Source organism: Notothenia rossii (assembly GCF_949606895.1).
Source record: "Notothenia rossii genome assembly, chromosome: 12".
Classification (NCBI taxonomy): Eukaryota; Metazoa; Chordata; class Actinopteri; order Perciformes; family Nototheniidae; genus Notothenia; species Notothenia rossii.
The window spans coordinates 21,067,190-21,087,189 of NC_136911.1; the positions used below are offsets into that span (position 1 = coordinate 21,067,190).

General features: G+C 39.7%; 2 protein-coding genes across 5 annotated transcripts in view; both read left to right on the plus strand.

Moving 5' to 3' along the window:
* ctdspla (CTD (carboxy-terminal domain, RNA polymerase II, polypeptide A) small phosphatase-like a) overlaps nucleotides 1-8,299 on the plus strand; it is a 42,703-nt gene extending 34,404 nt beyond the window's left edge. For both annotated transcript variants that reach the window (XM_079661209.1, XM_079661210.1), the window contains 4 exons: nucleotides 3,675-3,731; nucleotides 4,760-4,852; nucleotides 5,298-5,483; nucleotides 7,275-8,299. In XM_079661209.1, the coding sequence (XP_079517335.1) occupies nucleotides 3,675-3,731; nucleotides 4,760-4,852; nucleotides 5,298-5,483; nucleotides 7,275-7,400 (462 nt within the window). In that variant the 3' untranslated portion in view covers nucleotides 7,401-8,299. The remainder of the gene's footprint in view (nucleotides 1-3,674; nucleotides 3,732-4,759; nucleotides 4,853-5,297; nucleotides 5,484-7,274) is intronic.
* A 1,786-nt stretch (nucleotides 8,300-10,085) lies between these two features.
* The window catches only part of vill (villin-like), a 24,905-nt gene continuing 14,990 nt past the window's right edge, over nucleotides 10,086-20,000 (plus strand). The window contains exons 1-7 of one of the 3 annotated variants that reach the window (XM_079661002.1): nucleotides 10,086-10,453; nucleotides 12,527-12,559; nucleotides 15,614-15,697; nucleotides 15,794-15,868; nucleotides 16,696-16,889; nucleotides 17,763-17,871; nucleotides 18,128-18,238. In XM_079661002.1, the coding sequence (XP_079517128.1) occupies nucleotides 10,409-10,453; nucleotides 12,527-12,559; nucleotides 15,614-15,697; nucleotides 15,794-15,868; nucleotides 16,696-16,889; nucleotides 17,763-17,871; nucleotides 18,128-18,238 (651 nt within the window). In that variant the 5' untranslated portion in view covers nucleotides 10,086-10,408. The remainder of the gene's footprint in view (nucleotides 10,454-12,526; nucleotides 12,560-15,613; nucleotides 15,698-15,793; nucleotides 15,869-16,695; nucleotides 16,890-17,762; nucleotides 17,872-18,127; nucleotides 18,239-20,000) is intronic. The other 2 variants (XM_079661000.1, XM_079661001.1) reach the window with 2 other exon arrangements.

Genomic DNA, 20,000 nt, shown 5'->3' on the forward strand with positions numbered 1-20,000 from the left:
ATAAGTAGCTTTCAAAAATGCTAAAAATATATGTTAATTGTTCATATTACTGTTCAAAATTATATAATATTATAAAGACAGAAATCACTTTAAAAATGCTTTAAAAATATGTTTACTGTTTAATATTGTGTTAAGAATGTTTATAACAGAAGACACAATGAATGGAATGAATGACAAAAAAAAGATAAATACAAAAAATGTTTAGAAGAATAACTGATTATTAATTATTAATACAAATATATAGTAAGAAAATGTATTAAGCTGTATGATTAATTGATCATATTCTCCATCATAATACTCATCATTTAAAAAAAAAATTGCAACAGGGGGGGGGGGGGGGGCTGAGGATAATGATATATGGGGGTCCTTGGCATGGCAAAGTCTGGGAACCCCTGGTATAGACAACCTTATAAATGTCCATGAAAAATAGATTAAATAGATGAAAACAATTAAATAATTACATGAATAAAAATATAAAAATATATGCCGTGGGTGAGTAAACATCATACACCAAACATCTTATATATACATTTTCATTGCATTAAAAGTGTGTATTGTCAGGAATTATAAATACAGGCAGAAGATATTTATTTTAGTAACTAGACTCCAGCTAGTTAAGTCTAACTAAAGCCAAATTAGTTAGTTAGCTAATTTACTGACTATTTCTGACCCGTTTTTCGTAATTGTAAAAATAATCCAGACGCTCCGACATCTCAATGATTATACATCTTAAAGGTGGGGTAGGTCATTTGGGAGAAACCAGCTAGAATTTGAAAATACACAACCGGAACAAATCTGCCACTTCCTCACAGAGCCCCTCCTCCAACACACACGAACGCGCACATGACCAATGAGGGCACGAGATAAGTTTGTGCACAGATGGAAGGCTGACAGGCAGGTAGGCCATCCAGTTACTTTAGCCGGGCCGGCTCAGATGATTGGTCGTGCTTTTTACAACGCTACGGCTTCCAGAGATTATATTTTTAAATGTATTTATTGTCAAAGCACTTCAGATATTCATTGCTATCGGGATGTTAAGAGCATTCCATGGAATATAACAACAAGTGTATCTCGAGCCGGTTTCTCAAACTTACCTACCCCACCTTTTAAATAAAGTTGTAGCTAAAGTTGATTTATTAGTTTTATGCTCATATTTTCCAAACATTTGGTTTTATCTGAAAATAATAAAGCTTTTTGTGAGGGCGAGGTTGAAAAATATTCACCGTGCAACTTAGCTTCAGAGTTTTTAAAGCAGGATTGTAAATGAGTAAAATATATTCTTATCAGTGGATGAATTATAGTATATTCATTTAATTAAATTATACTTCTAGAAAATCCTCTGCTTGCTTTGTGTGCTAAAAACAATCCAAACAGGTGAGAGCAGCTTCCTTTGAGCTTCTAAAAAACATATTTCTGAGCTTCCTGTCACATCTCTCCCTCTCTCTTCTGGATTTGACACCGGCGTGCCTCCCACCCTTTCCTTTCATCCACTTCCATCCGCCCACAGCCCTCCGGCATCCATCTCCCTCCTCCACCTCTCGCACCTCTCCTCTCCCCTTTTCTGGCTTTTAAAGATGAAACAAGTCGGCACTCTGTTCGTGTTCACGTCTGTCATCGTGCTCAGGTTCCTCCACGGAGTCTCTTCTGGTTTCTATTCAACACAACAAAGGAAACCACATTATGTAAAAGCGTATTTCACCTTCCTCTATACGTCTTTTATCAGAAATGTGGTTTAGCTGTTGTCATCTGTAATCTGCCAATTCATATAATCACCGCAATAAACCGTTTAATTTCGTCTTAATTTACATTATTTAATTTCATATTCTGTTCTTGTACATATCATATTCAATAGAGAGGCGAAGTCCCGCCCATCTACTTCCGCCCCATGGGAACTTATTTCTGAAAGAGTATGAATTGAAGTCAACGGAGAGAGAACGTATATTTCGATCCCGTTTGAATTGTGCCATGAATTACACATATGATGTTTGTCAGTCTTAAAAAATTATTTTCATGTCAAAAAAGTCAGTTTGTCGTAAAACTGTTGAAATGTAAGACTGTGAGAAATACGCAACTAGAAAGACTACAAATCCCAGAGTCCCGGTCCCGCATGCTGGCTCTTAGGAACCGACTAACTCCCCTTGTGTGTGTGTACAGCTCTCAACATGCCCAGACTTGGAGTGATTTTCACCTCTTTTAATACTTTCCACTTCATTCTGAAAGAAAGAAGTGAAATGTACCAACGTGACGGCCATCTTGGTGTGTGGAGCGAGACGGGAGATGTAGTTCATTGAGCGGTTTCACACCAAACAAAGTGTTACTTCACAGTTTTGCCACACATTTTAATTTTTTTGACTTGAAAATTATCTTTTAAATTGACAAACATCATATGTGTCATTCGTGGCACAATTCAAACGGGATCGAAAGATAATCTTTCTCTCTCCATTGACTTCAATTCATACTTTTTCCGAAATAAGGTCCCATGGAGGAAAGGGAGGGACTTTCTATGGACATGTACAGTTGCAAAAAAAAGTTTGTGAACCCTTTGGAATGACCTGGATTTCTGCATAAGTTGGTCATAAAATGGAGGAAGCCACTGCTTTCCAGAAAAAACATTGCTGCACGTTTGAAGTTTGCAAAAGAGCACCTGGATGTTCCACAGCACTACTGGCTAAATATTCTGTGGACAGATGAAACCAAAGTTGAGTTGTTTGGAAGGAACACACAACGCTATGTGTGGAGAAAAAAAGGCACAGCACACCAACATCAAAACCTCATCCCAACTGTGAAGTATGGTGGAGGGAGCATCGTGGTTTGGGGCTGCTTTGCTGCCTCAGGGCCTGGACAGATTGCCATCATCCACGGAAAAATGAATTCTCAAGTTTATCAAGACATTTAGCTGGAGAACTTAAGGCCATCTGTCCACCAAGTGAAGCTCAACAGAAGATGGGTGATGCAACAGGACAACGACCCAAAGCACAGAAGTGAATCAACAACAGAATGGCTTCAACAGAAGAAAATAGGCCTTCTGGAGTGGCCCAGTCAGAGTCCTGACCTCAACCCAATTGAGATGCTGTGGCATGACCTCAAGAGAGCGATTCACACCAGACATCCCAAGAATATTGCTGAACTGAAACAGTTTTGTAAAGAGGAATGGTCCAAAGTTCCTCCTGACCATTGTGCAGGTCTGATATGCAACGATAGGAAACGTTTGGTTGAGGTTATTGCTGCCTAAGGAGGGTCAACCAGTTATTCAATCCAAGGGTTCACATACTTGTTCCACCCTGCACTGTGAATGCTTACATGGTGTGTTCAATAAAAACATAAAAACATATAATTGTTTGTGTGGTTTTAGCTTAAGCAGACCGTGTTTGTCTATTGTTGTGACTTAGAACACATTTTATGACCAATTTATGCAGAAATCCAGGAAGTTCCAAATCGTTCACATTTCTTGCAACTGTATATAGACTTTTTGCACTACTTTTCATTTTGCATTTGATTATATCTGTTGCATTGTTGGAGGAGCTCAGATCAGAAGCATTACATTGCCATTTCTACACTGTAGCTTTGTGCATATGACCATAACACCTTTGAATCTTGAATCTTAGCGGTTTCCCTGCAAATTGTGCTATTTAGACGATGTTTGAGTCCTTGCTCCCTGTCTTGTCTTCCCGCAGCCCATCAGCAACGCCGACTTCATCGTCCCGGTGGAGATAGATGGCACCGTTCATCAGGTAATGCTGCTCAGAGAGGAAGGACTCCCAGAAGTGGACCTAAATAAAACAACATGTATTACTTTGCAAGATCTCCCCTGGAAGCTGTGGCTCCATTTGATTCCCTTTACTATTTTATTATTCTCTCTTATCTAACCGCTAAGAAAGAAGAATTGGGACAGCTCAACACTCCTCTCTGAATGTATTCAAAGTATTCTCTGTGTCTTTTCTCGCTGTACAGACAGATAAATGTGTAGCAGAGGCGCTGATGCACCTGCAGACATGTTGGTTTCCTGTTTTAAGGTCTATTTCCTGCGTGTGAAGACGAGAAGCTTCTGGACTGTAGCTGTGACCGGGTTCAAGTAATCCAGGATAGGCTTTCTCGATCTGTTTCGGCCTATTCTTGATTACTTGCACTTGGGGGCAGCAGCTAACCGCTTGAGACCCACTGAAGAGTACGAAGACGAGCAGAAATAGCAGATATGATCGAGTAGAAATGTGTGTGTGGTTTGGTATTATTTGAAAAATGTTTATTCCTCTCATGCCGGTCAGATTCTTGCATGTATCTCACTTTCAAAGTCTATACATTTACAGGACTTTTTGCTGCGGATATGACTGCACACAGTTCCTTTATTCCCCTTAGCAACAGTCTGTTCTCCCTAGCAACGGTCTGTTAGCAAAAATTGACAACCTCTGGAATGTCCGAATTGACCAATCAGAATTGAGTAAGGGCTGTAATCATAACTTGTTGCTAGCATACCCCGCTGTCCCAAAGCCTGGCTATGTTTCCATTCTTGTTATTAATGTAAATAATGCTTTATTGTGTTGAGGAAGTTAGACTGCCAACATTTTTTACTTCATAAGGGCCGAAACATCGAATGTAATTAGTTCAAAAAATGATAAACCATAAATAACAGCTTTTCCCATTAAGAATACTGGGAATCATTTCATGAGCACTGATTGGGTAATCTTTCCTGACATGTGATTGTTCTCGGTAATCAACAGTTGTGTTAGTGTTGTGTTTGTGTTAATGTGTGTCTCTGGTCCAGGTGTACGTGCTGAAGAGGCCGCACGTGGACGAGTTCCTCCAGAAGATGGGGGATCTCTTTGAATGCGTCCTCTTCACAGCGAGCTTAGCCAAGGTTCGTGTCGTGGCTTCCTTCCTTGTTTTTCTATCAAGCCACTAGACGCCTTAAACAGACATTTTTTAAATAGTTTATTTCCTTTATATTACTTAAAAGAGTTGCTTGGCCTCCGATGGTTTGGATGATGTTATGCGATGCGTTTGCACAAAATAAAATAACAAACGTTTACACATGCAACAAAGAAAATAAGGCTTATATAACTTGATAACTTAAACTGAACCTCGACGCCGTCTTTCTGACAGGTTGCCCATCACTGTCCCTTTAGAGGAGGCGCCGTGGGAATTGTAGTCTTTTATAATGTGTTGACTACAGACGTCACAATTAGGTGGCCTTTCTTATAAAAACGAAATACTGGCTCTAACAGTTTGTTTGTTTGACACTTAAGATGACGAAGAGATTTACACAGATCATATTAACCTGATGTTCTTTGTTCCCCTGGCAGTACGCTGACCCTGTGGCGGACCTCCTGGATCAGTGGGGGGTGTTTCGCGCCCGGCTCTTCAGGGAATCCTGTGTTTTCCACAGAGGAAACTACGTCAAAGACCTCAGCCGGCTGGGCCGAGAGATCAGCAAAGTCATCATCGTAGACAACTCACCTGCCTCCTACATCTTCCACCCTGAGAACGCAGTGAGTGAAACTCCTGTGGTTACTTCTGGAGCATAGTGACATCACTGTGTAACACTCTCGCTTCTAACACATTGTACGTGATTGGCTAAGGGGCGGGACATCTCTAAGCGGTTGACCAATCACAACAGAGACAATCAGAGCAGACTGGGCTCTGGTTTCAGACAGAGGGTGAAAAGAGGTACCGCAGTTAAAATAAAGAGATTTTTGAACATTTAAAGGAGGGGTATGTAATTTATTTCAGAAAAAATGTTGTGATATTCCATGGAATGCTCTTAACATCCTGATAGCAATGAATATATTACATTCTTTGACAATAAATACATTAAAAAAATTCATCTGTGGAAGCCGTAGCGCTGTAAAAAGCACGAACAATCATCTGAAATATCTATCACTAAAATAACTGGATGGCCTACCTGCCTGTCAGCCTTCCATCTGTGCACAAACTTATCTCGTGCCCTCATTGGTCATGTGCGCGTTCGTGTGTGTTGGAGGAGGGGCTCAGTGAGGAAGTCTGAAGGAAGAGGCAGATTTTTTTCGGCTGCGTATTTTCAAATTCTAGCGCACTCGAGCTGGTTTCTCCAAAATTGCATACCCCACCTTTAAGCTTGGAAACCTGCAGGCCCGGTTCCAGAACAAAATCACTCAGGGTGCATCTGAGATTAGAGAGGGTGCAATGGTAAAGTGCTATTTTTATAAGTGGGAAGTGGACCTAACACTCTCTAGGGGGGTCCTCACCTCCTCTAGGGGGTCCTCACCTCCTCTAGGGGGGTCCGGCGGCATGCTCCCGCGGGAAGATTTTTTAAATGTTTAAGTTAAAAGCATCAATCTGTTGCACTTTGAGAGCAACATGAAGAGATATATGGATACATCTCAACACCCATATGAAACAGAACTGTAAGCAGATTTACTTTTTCTTTATGGATATTTTACAAATCAATCTCCTTTCAAGACCGAAATGTCTCCATGCATAACAGAAGGTGGCATCTTTTTTACAGGAATATTCCAGCCAATCTGTGTCTTAAAACCATGAGCTGCAAAATGAGCGCCTTACCCCACTCTACAGGCGAGTTGGGTACTTGTTTAAATATACCTGCAGGCTCTGTTTTGCCGAGGTCCTCTGGCACTTAAGGGCCGCCGAGGGGTGGCGGTGTTTGAGGCAACGAAGACGGCTGCGGCCGCTCCGCTTCCGTGGGCGAGGCGGGCAGAGCCGGCGAGTCGGGCGTTAGTGTCCACGACAGTGTCCGCGGGTAACGTAATGTCCCCATGTTCTGAACTGTTATTACCTGCAGTAGATGCAGGGCTGGTTGTTTTAACCATGTTCTGATGTCCATCATTGACTGCTGTGTAAGCACCTTGCAGATGACGAACGCGCACAAATCACTTTTAATTATATATTATTTTTTTTTCACTTTAAATTTTTCAACTGAGGGCGCACCCTTATGCACCCCCGTAGAACCGGGCCTGGAAACCTGTCACAGTATAGACACTACACACTCATATGAACCTGAGAATTAGCATAATATGTCCTCTTTTAAGTCAGCTAATGATGGTGAATCCTTATATCTGCGTGTCGTTGTCAGTTTTATTCAGAACTGTTGTTTTAGGAACAGCTTGGAGCCGCAGGCGGTGTTCCCAGTTTATGAGATTTCTCTCCTCTCGGCGGAGCTGCTGCCACTCTTCGTGCCTTTGATGCAGTTTCCTCATTAATTATTTACCCAAAACTCCTCACCTATAAAGCAGCAGCTGAGTTTATTCCCTTCAAACTAATACAATGTGTGTTCCTCTCCGCAGGTCCCAGTGCAGTCGTGGTTTGACGACTTGACGGACACGGAGCTGCTGGACCTGATTCCTCAGTTTGAGGGTTTAGCAAAGGAGGAGGACGTTTACAGTTTGCTACAGAGCGTGAGGAGCAGGTAGCAGACGGCAGATCTAGCTGGACTTTCAACCCTCGGCTACTCTCCTCTTGTTGTGGCTCTGAATCTGAGGACTTCATGCACTCTTTCCACTGAAATCAAGACACAGCCGCTGTAGGGAGTCTCTCCATCTCTGGATCCTTTGTACAGGACTGACAAAAGATTATATCACCGTATGTACATACTATATGTTTCTAAGCAAGACATGCATAAAGTAATTTTCTATCAGATCGGAGGTTTTACTATCCTGTCAAGTAATATTTTAGTTACCAAAAATTAGACAGAACCAAGAGTTTTTGTTGGAGGATGGGTGACCTTTTTTGTGTTTGTGTTGAGCTGTGCTATGCAGGCCGTTGTTTCTCGTCTGACCTTTCATTCAAACTGTGATTTATCTTCTCTTACAGAATGAAGTGCCTTCATTACTGTGCTGGTTTTGTTGTGTCAGGTGATGGGGTGCACATTTTTATGCTGCGTATTTACTCAAGTCTCCAATTGCGTATTAGCTAAATCTTGAATTGAAAATAAGTCTTTGTTAATTGTCATTTAATCTGAGAAAAAAATAAGAAATTGGAGAAATGTATAGCCTGTTAGAGCTCTTTGAGTTTAGTGGCATTGAATTGTTAAATTTACCAAAGATTTCTACAATTCAATGTGATTTATGACTGAATGACGTCATTTGATTCTTGACAGTGACTGTAAATTGAAAAAATTAACCTTGAAAAAAAAAACTTTGTGACATCACCGTCCAACAATACCTGTAAGACGTTGAGGAAGATATAAGAATTAGCTTAGAATAAATGAAATTCTATTTATTGGGGTAAACGAGGGTTTGGGGCATTGTAAAGACTGCTGTTGAAATCGTACTGTACAACATTATTAAAGTTGCAAGTTTGCACAATCTCAGTTTGGTGTAATGACTTATAAACCTTACAGTTGCAATATCTATATGGTTGTATCGACATAATGACTGAATGTAAATTGTGAAATGAATGTAGCTCCAGCTTGATGCATACAAAAGAAAAAAAACTATTCTCTAACAATTTTGACCAATTTTAAAGAGATAATATATCAATGTTGTGTTTACGGGCTTTGTTTCTGCTGCCCCCTAGTGGCTAGAAAATCAGATGAATATTAAGGGGTGCTTTTCTTTTCTGTTTAACCCTCCGGTATCATTCGATTGGACTACGCAAATTAGTCATTCGAGACAAAAAATGTCCACTGCAAAAGACTTTGATGAAAACATTATATTAAAAAGTTTTTTCAAAAGTTTTTTGGGTTCAATCTTTAAAACAACTTCCACCCTAATGTAATCATTTTCAGGATTTTAACGCTTTAAATGCCATTTTGAATACATGAAACCGCTGTTTTTTTTCATGATGAAATCAGAGAAAATTAGTTATTTTCCATAAAATACATTTATAGGACAAATTGAACTATTTCCCTCCAATATAAAACCCTGACATTACAAAATGCATGATTTTATACCGGTATGGCGGAGAGATCAAAAGATGTGGTTATAATGGGAGTGGATGGGACACGAGTGGCTAATGTGTGAGTTTTTTTGTTTAATCTGATTCTGTGCAAAAACTAATAATCAACCAAAATCAATGTTGTTGCTAATCTTTGACATATCCAAGACTGTGATAAAAAAAACACAAAAAAAACCCACTGTCGACCCCCCCAACATTTTGGGGGGGTCGGCCTTTTTGTGCATGTTTTTCATAGAAAACGCAAATTCATGTTTTCAAACTGGCAGTTCAAGGGTTAAAATCCTCAACATAATTTAACATTTGGTATTTTTGATCAGGACTGAAGTTGATTGAAAGATTTAACTCCAAAAAGTTTTTAAAAATATTAATCTGTTGTCATTTTAGAGCAGTTTTTGGAAGTGGGCATTTTTGTCCCGAATGACTAATATGTAACTTTTTTGTTCAATCTGATTTTGTGCAAAAACTGATAATGCAAAAAAATCTATTTTGCTGCTAATCTTTGACATATCCAAGACTGTTATATATAAATATAAAAAAAAAAAAGAGACAGTCACCAGATATGTATTTTTTGGAAAATAACTCATTTTCTCTTTTTTCATCATGAAATAAAACAGCGGTTTCATGTATTCAAAATGGAATTTAAAGGGTTAAAATCCTGAAAATGATTAAATTTTTGGTATTTTCTATTAGGGCGGAAGTTGCTTTGAAGATTGAACCCAAAGAAGTTGTGAAAAAAACCTTTTAATATAATGTTTTTATCGAAGTCTTTTGCAGTGGACATTTTTGTCTCGAATGGCTAATTTGCGTAGTCGATTTTGTTACACAGTGAATTAAAGACCGATTTGAATTGGAATTCCAAAATAGATCGAGAAAATAGCCTTGTTACAATAAATCAGGCCATTTGCACCAACAGAACCAAAGTTATTGCAACATGAAAAGTGAAAAATGACCCATATGGACAAAAACGTCCACAGTGATAACAGAGGGTTAAAATATTTTTTTGTGATTCTCAGGGTGCTTTTATTTAATATGCAGTGTTGAAAGGGGGAAATAGAGGGTATAAAAACATATATAACACACTACAGGAAAGGGAAAACCCAAATAGGACCCCTTTAAATTGTGAAAATGTACCGTAATGTAAAACAATTCAACAGATGCTACAGAACGGCTAACTTGCATTGTTAAGTTCAATGCGTTTTATTACACATGGTGCATTTAAGGCCTTTTAATCAAGAAGACACTACTTCAACAAAGGGTCGAGCTTCTTTGTCTGCAATGATCTGCAGATGTGTTTATTGTATGAATATGAACTGGTTAATGAGCAACCAAGAGGCGCTAAGCAGCATGTGATATCTTGATGTGAACTTTTAGCTTCCGCTTGCGTCGCAGCGACTTTAACTGCAGCAGTGGATTAGGCATTACAGAGCCTATTGTCCTTCTCCTGTGGAGCTTTTATTTCTCTTTTCCCCAGATATGTGGGGACTAAAGTGCACCACGTCGTTGAAATGATCATATTGTCATAATGGAGCCCAGGTTTGGATCTAAAAATGAAAAGCCGTGGTCGAAGGTAAGAGGAACTTTAACCAGCAGTTACGTAACAATCTGATTGTTTTTCTAGATTCCCTAGTAGAGATTTGTGTATACTAATCATCCATGACGCTTACTGCAACAGAACCTGTTTGTTTCAAGGTTATCCTTCTCTGTAAAAGCAACCAACCCACAATGCATTTGTCTTTACCTACAATTAAGTGTTTGGCTACACATCCACACTCTGCAAACACTCTTCTTCACGTCCAATTCTACACATCACTTTGGATTCGCGTTAACACAACCGCACTTTAAGCAAACATATTGAAAAACAAAAGCTGCCGATGCCTCGTCTGTTCGGAGATCAAATCCCTGTCCAGCGTTGCTCCTCCAGTGACCGTGTGAGAAGGAGAGACTTAGCCACAGAAAGCCTCTGATGCCTTTCCAACAGCACAAGGAGATGCTTGAGTCCAATTCCCCCATCTGCTAGCTGCAACCGTTGTGAAATGGATAATTGGTGTCAAGCGGCTCCTGATATGCACACTGAGCTGAGAGGGACGTAATCACAGTTACTATGTGACTACAACACAGTCAGAAGACAGAGGCTCGAGTCCTTCTCCATTCATCCTGCTAGTAATCCAACATTTTATAAAACGTGACAGTAATCTGATTTATTCTATGACCTCTAAGAGAATACAGTTACCTTTTTTGTGTATCCTGATAACCAGAGATGTTAAAGTACACACATCCTTTCCTCAAGTAGAAGTACAGATACTTGTGTTTAAAAATACTCTGGTGAAAGTAGAAGTACTGACTAAACTTCTTTACTCAAGTAGAAGTAAACTTTGAAATGTACTTCAGTAAAAAGTACCCATAACTAGCAGCTGTTTTAAAGAGTACCGGTACCTGAACTCCCTTTATATTAATAGAACAATAATGTCATTGTTAGCTAATGAATGTTTCCATGGTGAACAACGGCAACATGACAACGTTTCCATTGGTCCCTCTTCTTTAGAGAAGACCAGGAAATGATGGATACACGGATCGTGTTCAAATCAATAGGCACGCAATGACTCTAAATAATAATGATCACGCCACAAAACACACATTCAGACTAAAGGAACCAGCCTGTTTGGAAAATGAGAGAAGAAGAGAGTACAGGTATTTGAGTTCAACATGTAAGAAGTAGAAAGTACAGGTATTTGAGTTCAACATGTAAGAAGTAGAAAGTACAGGTATTTGAGTTCAACATGTAAGAAGTAGAAAGTACAGGTATTTGTGTTCAACATGTAAGAAGTAGAAAGTACAGGTATTTGTGTTCAACATGTAAGAAGTAGAAAGTACAGGTATTTGTGTTCAACATGTAAGAAGTAGAAAGTACAGGTATTTGAGTTCAACATGTAAGAAGTAGAAAGTACAGGTATTTGTGTTCAACATGTGAGAAGTAGAAAGTACAGGTATTTGTGTTCAACATGTAAGAAGTAGAAAGTTCAGGTATTTGGGTTCAACATGTAAGAAGTAGAAAGTACAGGTATTTGGGTTCAAAATGTAAGAAGTAGAAAGTACAGGTATTTGAGTTCAACATGTAAGAAGTAGAAAGTACAGGTATTTGTGTTCAACATGTAAGAAGTAGAAAGTACAGGTATTTGAGTTCAACATGTAAGAAGTAGAAAGTACAGGTATTTGAGTTCAACATGTAAGAAGTAGAAAGTTCAGGTATTTGAGTTCAAAAAGTAAAAAGTCGTCAGAAGTGTTAAGGAGTAAAGTAATGATACTAGAAAACTGCACTTAAATACAGTAACAAAGTATTTGTACTCCACTACTTCCCACCTCTGCTGATAACCTAACCCTGTTACGTCATCCATTACTCCCAAGTCAGTTTCTCCTTTTCGAAATACCTTTTTTTTTTAGAGGAGGGGCAATGCACGGAGAGGCGTATTTAAGGTTGTTGTACTGTAAATATTGAGGCAGGAAATTGCAGGTGTGTTTTAACCTGGGTGTGGAAACAAATAGAGTTAGCCCTCTGTGATACACGCACTCAGCTCTCACACAGGAGGGGGAAGCCAGCTGTACTTCACTGCACAAAGTCACTAATTCACCTGTAACCTTGTAGGAGAGGCCTTCACCCCGCCAGACGCAACACAAGGTAAGATCCTAACCCATTTTTTGTTGAGATAACATCTTTAAAACGGGCCTTAGGCGGTGTTTTTTAAACCCTATGACATTAGCACACATTTAGAGGAATAACAAAGCTCATTGTGTTGAGTGAATGCACACGGGGGGTTAATTGAAGAGGAACCAGTCTTTCTTGTCGCAGTAATGGAAGCTGGTCTTCATTTCATCTTTCATATACAGTATGTTGACCTGGATCATGTTGCGCAGCACAATGGATGCTTTTCATTCACGACACAAGGGAGAAGCCACAGACGAAATATTGAACAACTAGCATAAACAGCTGTTCAGTCAAGAAAGTGAGTTGGTTAATTGAAATAAATCAATTAAGGGAACACCGAGATGTCAAAATGAACATATTATAACATTGAGATCGTAAATTAAGTAATAAAAGTCAGTATTTATAGTATGTTTGCTTTGAATAATTAAGTATTTTATGCGTACAGATTTGTTTTAATGTGTGGACAGATTTGGAAGTATCCTGTAGTTAAGTAAAAGTATACATTCTTTGGTATTAAAATACTCCATTACAATTAAAAGTCCTAAATGATTAAGTATCAGCTACAAGTCATAACTAAGTACCTAATTATGCACAATGTCTCTTTTCAAAGTAGTATCTTATTATAAAATAATATATTATTGTGTTTTAATCGCTTAAAAATCACTTCCAAGTGTTGTAGTTTTTAAATGTTTAGCCCATTTTAGATGTTCTTTTAAATACTGGGTATATAAGGAGTACACTTCCCCTCTGTTTAGAGAAGTCATGGGTGTGTTCTCCTCCAGATAACAAAAGGAAACGGTCACCAGATATTTGTGACGGTCAATGAGCAACTCCCATTATCATTTCAAATCTCATTTTATCAATTTGAACCGGGCTAAGTGTAGTAATAAACATTTGATGTGTTGTAGTAGAGACTTAGCCTCTGCTGTTACATAATCTTGCTTTAAAACCGTAACTCTTACATTAGGTGAGATATCGTATATGCCAAGCCCGATCACATTATAAAATCTCAACCCTTTTTTTCTGTTTGCTCTGTGTCACCTCTTTTATCTGATTCACTGAAATCCAGAGGCTTGATAATACTAATGAAGGGTGTGGTTAACATCCTGCTTACTGACCTGTATCACCTCACACAACCTCCATCAATCACCACTCAGTTATTTTTGGAGCAAATATTATATTAGCCAATGAATTATAGCTTTCTCTTTGGAGTAACTCCCACATCTATTTGCACAGCATGTATGGATCCTGTGTTTTGTATTCATGATATGGAGCCGGTACCATTTCACCCAGCCTGTTTCCATACAGCGTTTCACCCCCAAGCCCCCGGTATATTCTCAGCTCAGATGGAGACGTTAGCTTATCAGTGCTGTTGTTCCTCATATCTGAGTCAAGAGGCGCTGATTGCAGAACTTGTATCATGCTGAGGCGCCAGGCTGACATTAGAGGTGTTTCCTCTCTCTGTGAGATCCAATCTGAAATGCTTCACTCGTTACTTAGAGACATCTGTTTCCAGTGAAAAGAGAGGGAAAGGATTAGCAATTAGAAAGATTCAAAACGTATACTTTTCTGTTGAAGTGGTTTCGAGTACTTGGTATTGAATATGTGTTTCTGTTGAAAGTTCTTACACATACTTACAGCTTAAAATCTTTTGAAAATCCTACACTTTTTGAGCATTTCACAGGGCATCTTTTTGGTTTCATTTCACAAAAGGGAGCCAAATTATTTCCTTAACTAACTGTATACCTAGCCAGCACCACAGAGCAGACAACGTTTTACAAATTAAAATATTGAAGACCAAAATATTCCCCTTGGAAGGAGACCAAAATGTGGCTTATTCCCATTAGTACGAATATACTATTATATGTTTCAAGCTTCTCTATAGCTTTCACTTATATATATTACTTACCTTAAATCTGTTGTATTGCATATATCACATGTACAAATGTATATTTCTTGTTTGATAAACATTAGCATGCACTTAGAGGAATAACAAAGCTCATTGTGTGTGTTGAGACAATGCAGGTTAATTATAGTGGAACTAGTCGTTCCTGTTGCAGCAAAGGAAGCAGGTCTTTAATTCACGTTGCGGTACGTCCACACGGCAGCGTCGCGTGCTTCAACGGAGACGCTTCCCAGTCACTTTGAATGGGGTGACGTCACGCTTTTCCTGAACTGCGTTGCGGTTCCGTTCCGTCGCGTCGCTTTGCCTCGGTTGCTCGCTTTGAAAGTTCAGAAAAGTTCAACTTTTCAAGCGTCGACGGAAGCGACAGCCAATCAAATCATATGCAAGTACAAGCACTAGCCAATCAAACCGTGTGCTTGTGGGTCCGGGGCGGGAGATTAATGTGATTGGTTGTTGGCCCACGCCAGACACGCCCACCGGCAAGCTTCAAAGCGACGCCGCCGTGTGGACGTATCGTAGACTATAAGACTATTAGACTATAAGCAGAAAGCAAAAACGTTTTAAAATCCTTAACTCCCCCAACTTCATTTTTTTAATTTACTTTGAGGTACTCTGTTCGCTAGCCAGCTCCAGAGGGTAGTCTACGTTATTATACACATTTTTTAGTATTATGCAGTTAAAGTCCTAAACATTTCCCCCAGGTACTCCCAATAGTATACCCAATGAATATAGCATTATATGTTTCAAGTTTCTCTATTGCTTTCACTTATATATCCTACTTACCTTAAATCTGTTGTATTGCATATATCACATGGCCAAATATATATTTCTTGTTTGATCAACATTAGCACGCACTTAGAGGAATAACAAAGCTCATTGTGTGTGTTGAGACAATGCAGGTTAATTATAGTGGAACTAGTCGTTCCTGTTGCAGCAAAGGAAGCAGGTCTTTAATTCATGTCACGGTACTTCCACACGGCAGCGTCGCGTGCTTCAACGGAGACGCTTCCCATTCACTTTGGATGGGGTGACGTCACCTGTACACATTTATATTTCCTCAGTTAAAAACAACAGCAATCCTCCCTGTTTCTTTTCTTAAATGTGTGGTTTTTTGTTTGCAGTTCAGCAGAATGATGAGCGATGACAATCAAGACACGTTTAAAAGTGTCAGCAGGAAGCCCGGCCTGCAGATATGGACCATCAATGTGAGCCAGCCCTTTAACAATGTCATATTTCTGTGCACGGGGATATTACTGGTCCTATTTGTGTGTAAACCTTCTTGTATCGGTTTTCTCATTCAGAACATGCAGATGGTGCCGGTTCCAGCTCAAGGCTTCGGTAACTTCTTTGAGGGAGACAGTTACATTGTTCTTTTTGTGAGTGAAATCCTGATTTCTCAACACTAATAGATTATTTAAAGGTCACCTATTACGCAAAATCCACTTCTTCATGTCTCTTCTACATCAACATGTGTCCCCTCTTCTTCATGTCTCTTCTACATCAACATGTGTCCCCTCTCCTTCATGTCTCTTCTGCATAAACATGTGTCCCCTCTTCTTCATGTCTCTTCTTCATCAACATGTGTCCCCTCTTCTTCATGTCTCTTCTACATCAACATGTGTCCTCTCTTCTTCATGTCTCTTCTACATCAACATGTGTCCCCTCTTCTTCATGTCTCTTCTACGTCAACATGTGTCCCCTCTGTGGAAAGAGACTCTGAAAGTTTCAGGAACAAAGATTCTCTCTCTTTTTGATCCATTTCTATAAAAACCTGTCTGAAAATGAGCTGATCAGATTTTGGCCACTTTATGATGTCATAACGATGTTTTGTCTGGTGTAACCATTAGCCAATCAGCAACCAAGGTAACCCCCCCACACACACACACCTTATCACCTGAATCTCCTCCTAGATCACCATTGAGTTATTTTTAACCAAATCTCTCTCAGAGGGGCGTGGGGAGGGGCTCCTTATTTTTCATCTAAAGTAACAGACAGAGAATCAGCACTTTGGAAACAGGGCTGAAACAGAGGGGATTATGGGTAATGCTGAAATGACCTGTTTGGTGTTTCAGCCAATCAAAGACAGGCTCTGTATATATCTGAGACCTGGGATATATTGATGAAGAACAGTATAATAGGGGACCTTTAATAACAGAAATGCAGATGTGAGATTTGAGTCTCCTTCTCTCTGTTTCTTCCCCAGATGAGTAAGGGCTCGGTTCAGTCCGCTGACATCCACTACTGGATCGGGAACTCCTCCTCTCAGGACGAGCAGGGTGCAGCGGCCATCTTCGTCACCCAGCTGGACGAGTACCTGGGGGGGGGTCCGGTGCAGTACAGGGAGGTGCAGGGCAACGAGTCCCCGCGCTTCAGGAGCTACTTCAAAAACGGCCTCATGTGAGTTTTAAGAAAGAGGCTGGAATGTGGACAAGAAGTGGTTCGGTACACACACACACACACACACACACACACACACACACACACACACACACACACACACACACACACACACACACACACACACACACACACACACACACACACACACACACACACACACACACACACACAAATACATACAGACTCACACACACACACACACACACACACACACACACACACACACAAATACATACAGACTCACACACACACACACATACACACACACACACACACACAAATACATACAGACTCTCTCTCACACACACATACACACACACACACACAAATACATACAGACTCTCACACACACACACACACACACACACACACAGACACACACACACACACACACACACACACACACACACACACACACACACACACACACACACACACAAATACATACAGACTCTCACACACACACACACACACACACACACACACACACACACACACACACAAATACATACAGACTCTCACACACACACACACACACACACACACACACACACACACACACACACACACACACACACACACACACACACACACACACACACACACACACACACACACTTATTATAATCTTCCTGGGTTTACAACCATAATCCCCTTGCATGAAATCATTATGACACAAATGACCCTTGTTTTGTTGAGGCTTAGCGAGGAACAGCTTCCTGCCGCCCGGCTCATTAACCTATGGCTCTACATTTGCTTGTGTAATATTGGGGTTACATTTCAAAATGCCCTCAGGTGTTCTTGCACCAATCGTGTGTGTATTTCATGTTTTTACTGCACTTGAACTTTGGTAATGTGATCTCTCCGCAGCTATAAGAAGGGTGGGGTTGCCTCTGGCTTTCACCATGTTGACACGAACGTCTACAACGTCCTGCGGCTGCTGCACGTCAAAGGGAGGAAGCATGTCACAGCCTCAGAGGTATGAACAGCAGAACATGAAGGGCCACAGCTGATTAATGCTGTGCCTCCCACTGGAGATATCACAGGCCTCACACAGCCAAAGGGGCGTTGGCACTCCCTCTTAAACACATTATGGCTCACATGTCGCCACGGCTGTCAAAGTAGGTGTTAATTGCCCAAGGAGTGTTGCGACTGCATGGTATTTAATTACTGTTTTTTTCCAGGCAGCATGTGTTAATAAAGGTTGATGACCCTCCATGTGTGTGTGTGTGCAGGTGGAGGTGTCGTGGAGCAGCTTCAACAATGGAGATATATTCCTGCTTGATATGGGGAAAGCTATAGTTCAGTGGAACGGGCCGCAGAGCAACAGGAGGGAGAAGCTCAAGGTAATCCTGCACTCTGATTGGCTGGAAAGGGGCATTCATGTACTTTTCTTAATTTCTATACTGCGCTGCAATAGTCCATGTGGACGTAAGGAATCTTTAAAAATAAATACATTTACACATTCAAAGACAGACTTTGTACTAAAATCAAACACTTTGATATTTCAGTCAGACAACTCACGTGTTTCTTAATATGTTTATTAGAAGCAGCGTATAGTTTGAGTTTGGCGTCTAGGCTCGGGCCTCATCACTCCACAGATTTACAAAGAACATTGAGTGATGATTAGATCAGAGGTTCCCAAACTTTGCCATGCCAAGGACCCCCGTATAGCATTATCCTCTGGAGGGGACCCCCTGTTGCAATTTTTTTTTTAAATGATGAGTATTATGATGGAAAATATGACAAATTAATCATACAGCTTAATACATTTTCTTAATATATATTTGTATTAATAATTAATAATCAGTTATTCTTCTAAACATTTTTTGTATTTATCTTTTGTTTGTCATTCATTCCATTCATTGTGTCTTCTGTTATAAACATTATTAACACAATATTAAACAGTAATATCAACAGTAAATATTATATTTTTAAAGTGATTTCTGTCTTTATAATATTATATAATTTTGAACAGTAATATGAACAATTAACATATATATTTATTTTATTTTTGAAAGCTACTTATGCCTTAATAGTATTATATATAATATTCAAAAGTAATATTAACAATAAACATATTTATATTCATATATATAAACATCAATATTTGCTACATCCGTGCTCTCATCCAGCTGCAGAGCGAAATATTCACTAGCTCTCACTTGCTCCAAAAGCTGAGCAGATACTCAGTGTCACTCTCAGTAGCGGCAGCTCGATTCTGATTGGCTATTTATATTAGTAAATAAAAAATATTAAAAGATTGGCATCAAAGGACACATAGATTGATAGATATGCAGTTATTAATAACATCAAACTTAGCGTGACCCCCCTGGTGCCCCCTGGCGGCCCCCCGGGGGGTCGGGGCCCCCACTTTGAAAAACACTGGATTAGATAACTATCCCCCCCGAGCCTACAGGTGGAAGCTGGGGTGGTGGGGGGGCAGGCGAGCAGCAGCAACATGAAACGCAGCAGCAGGAACATGAACGTATCTGTAGCAGGTGAACACAGCAGCAGCAGCATGAAGCGAGGCAGAGGCAGGAAGACCTGGCAGCTTCAATAGAGCGGGAAGTTTAGGAGAATGTGATTGGTTGGTCGTAAGAGGGACGAGGCGCGTCACGTGTTCATGTATCATTGTTGCTCGAGTTGACTGCCTGAACTAGCTCGCAGGCTTCGCCCCATTCAAAGAAATTGGTACATTTTGTTGTAATTCAAATATATATTTTATTATCTTTATGCAATAACAAATGTATTCTAAGTAACATCATAGAATAATAATTAAAGCAGGACATTGTTGTCAGGCACTATCCAGGTCGGGTTTTTGTAATAAAATGATTAATAATAATTACAAAATAATAATAATAATACAATCCGTCAAAATGGTATAACATTTATTTATGGTGCGTTTAGTCCTTTTTAGGCAAATTAATTACATGATTAAAAAAGATGGACTCATGGAAAGGCAACCGGATGAACTGATAAAAGGCAGGAAGTGGAAATAAATAAATAAATTTCATTTAAGAATCACTGAATGATTTACTAGATATTATCACCTGTGTGTTATTAACGTGATATCAATATTTCGTTATTTAAAGAAAGAACTGTTAT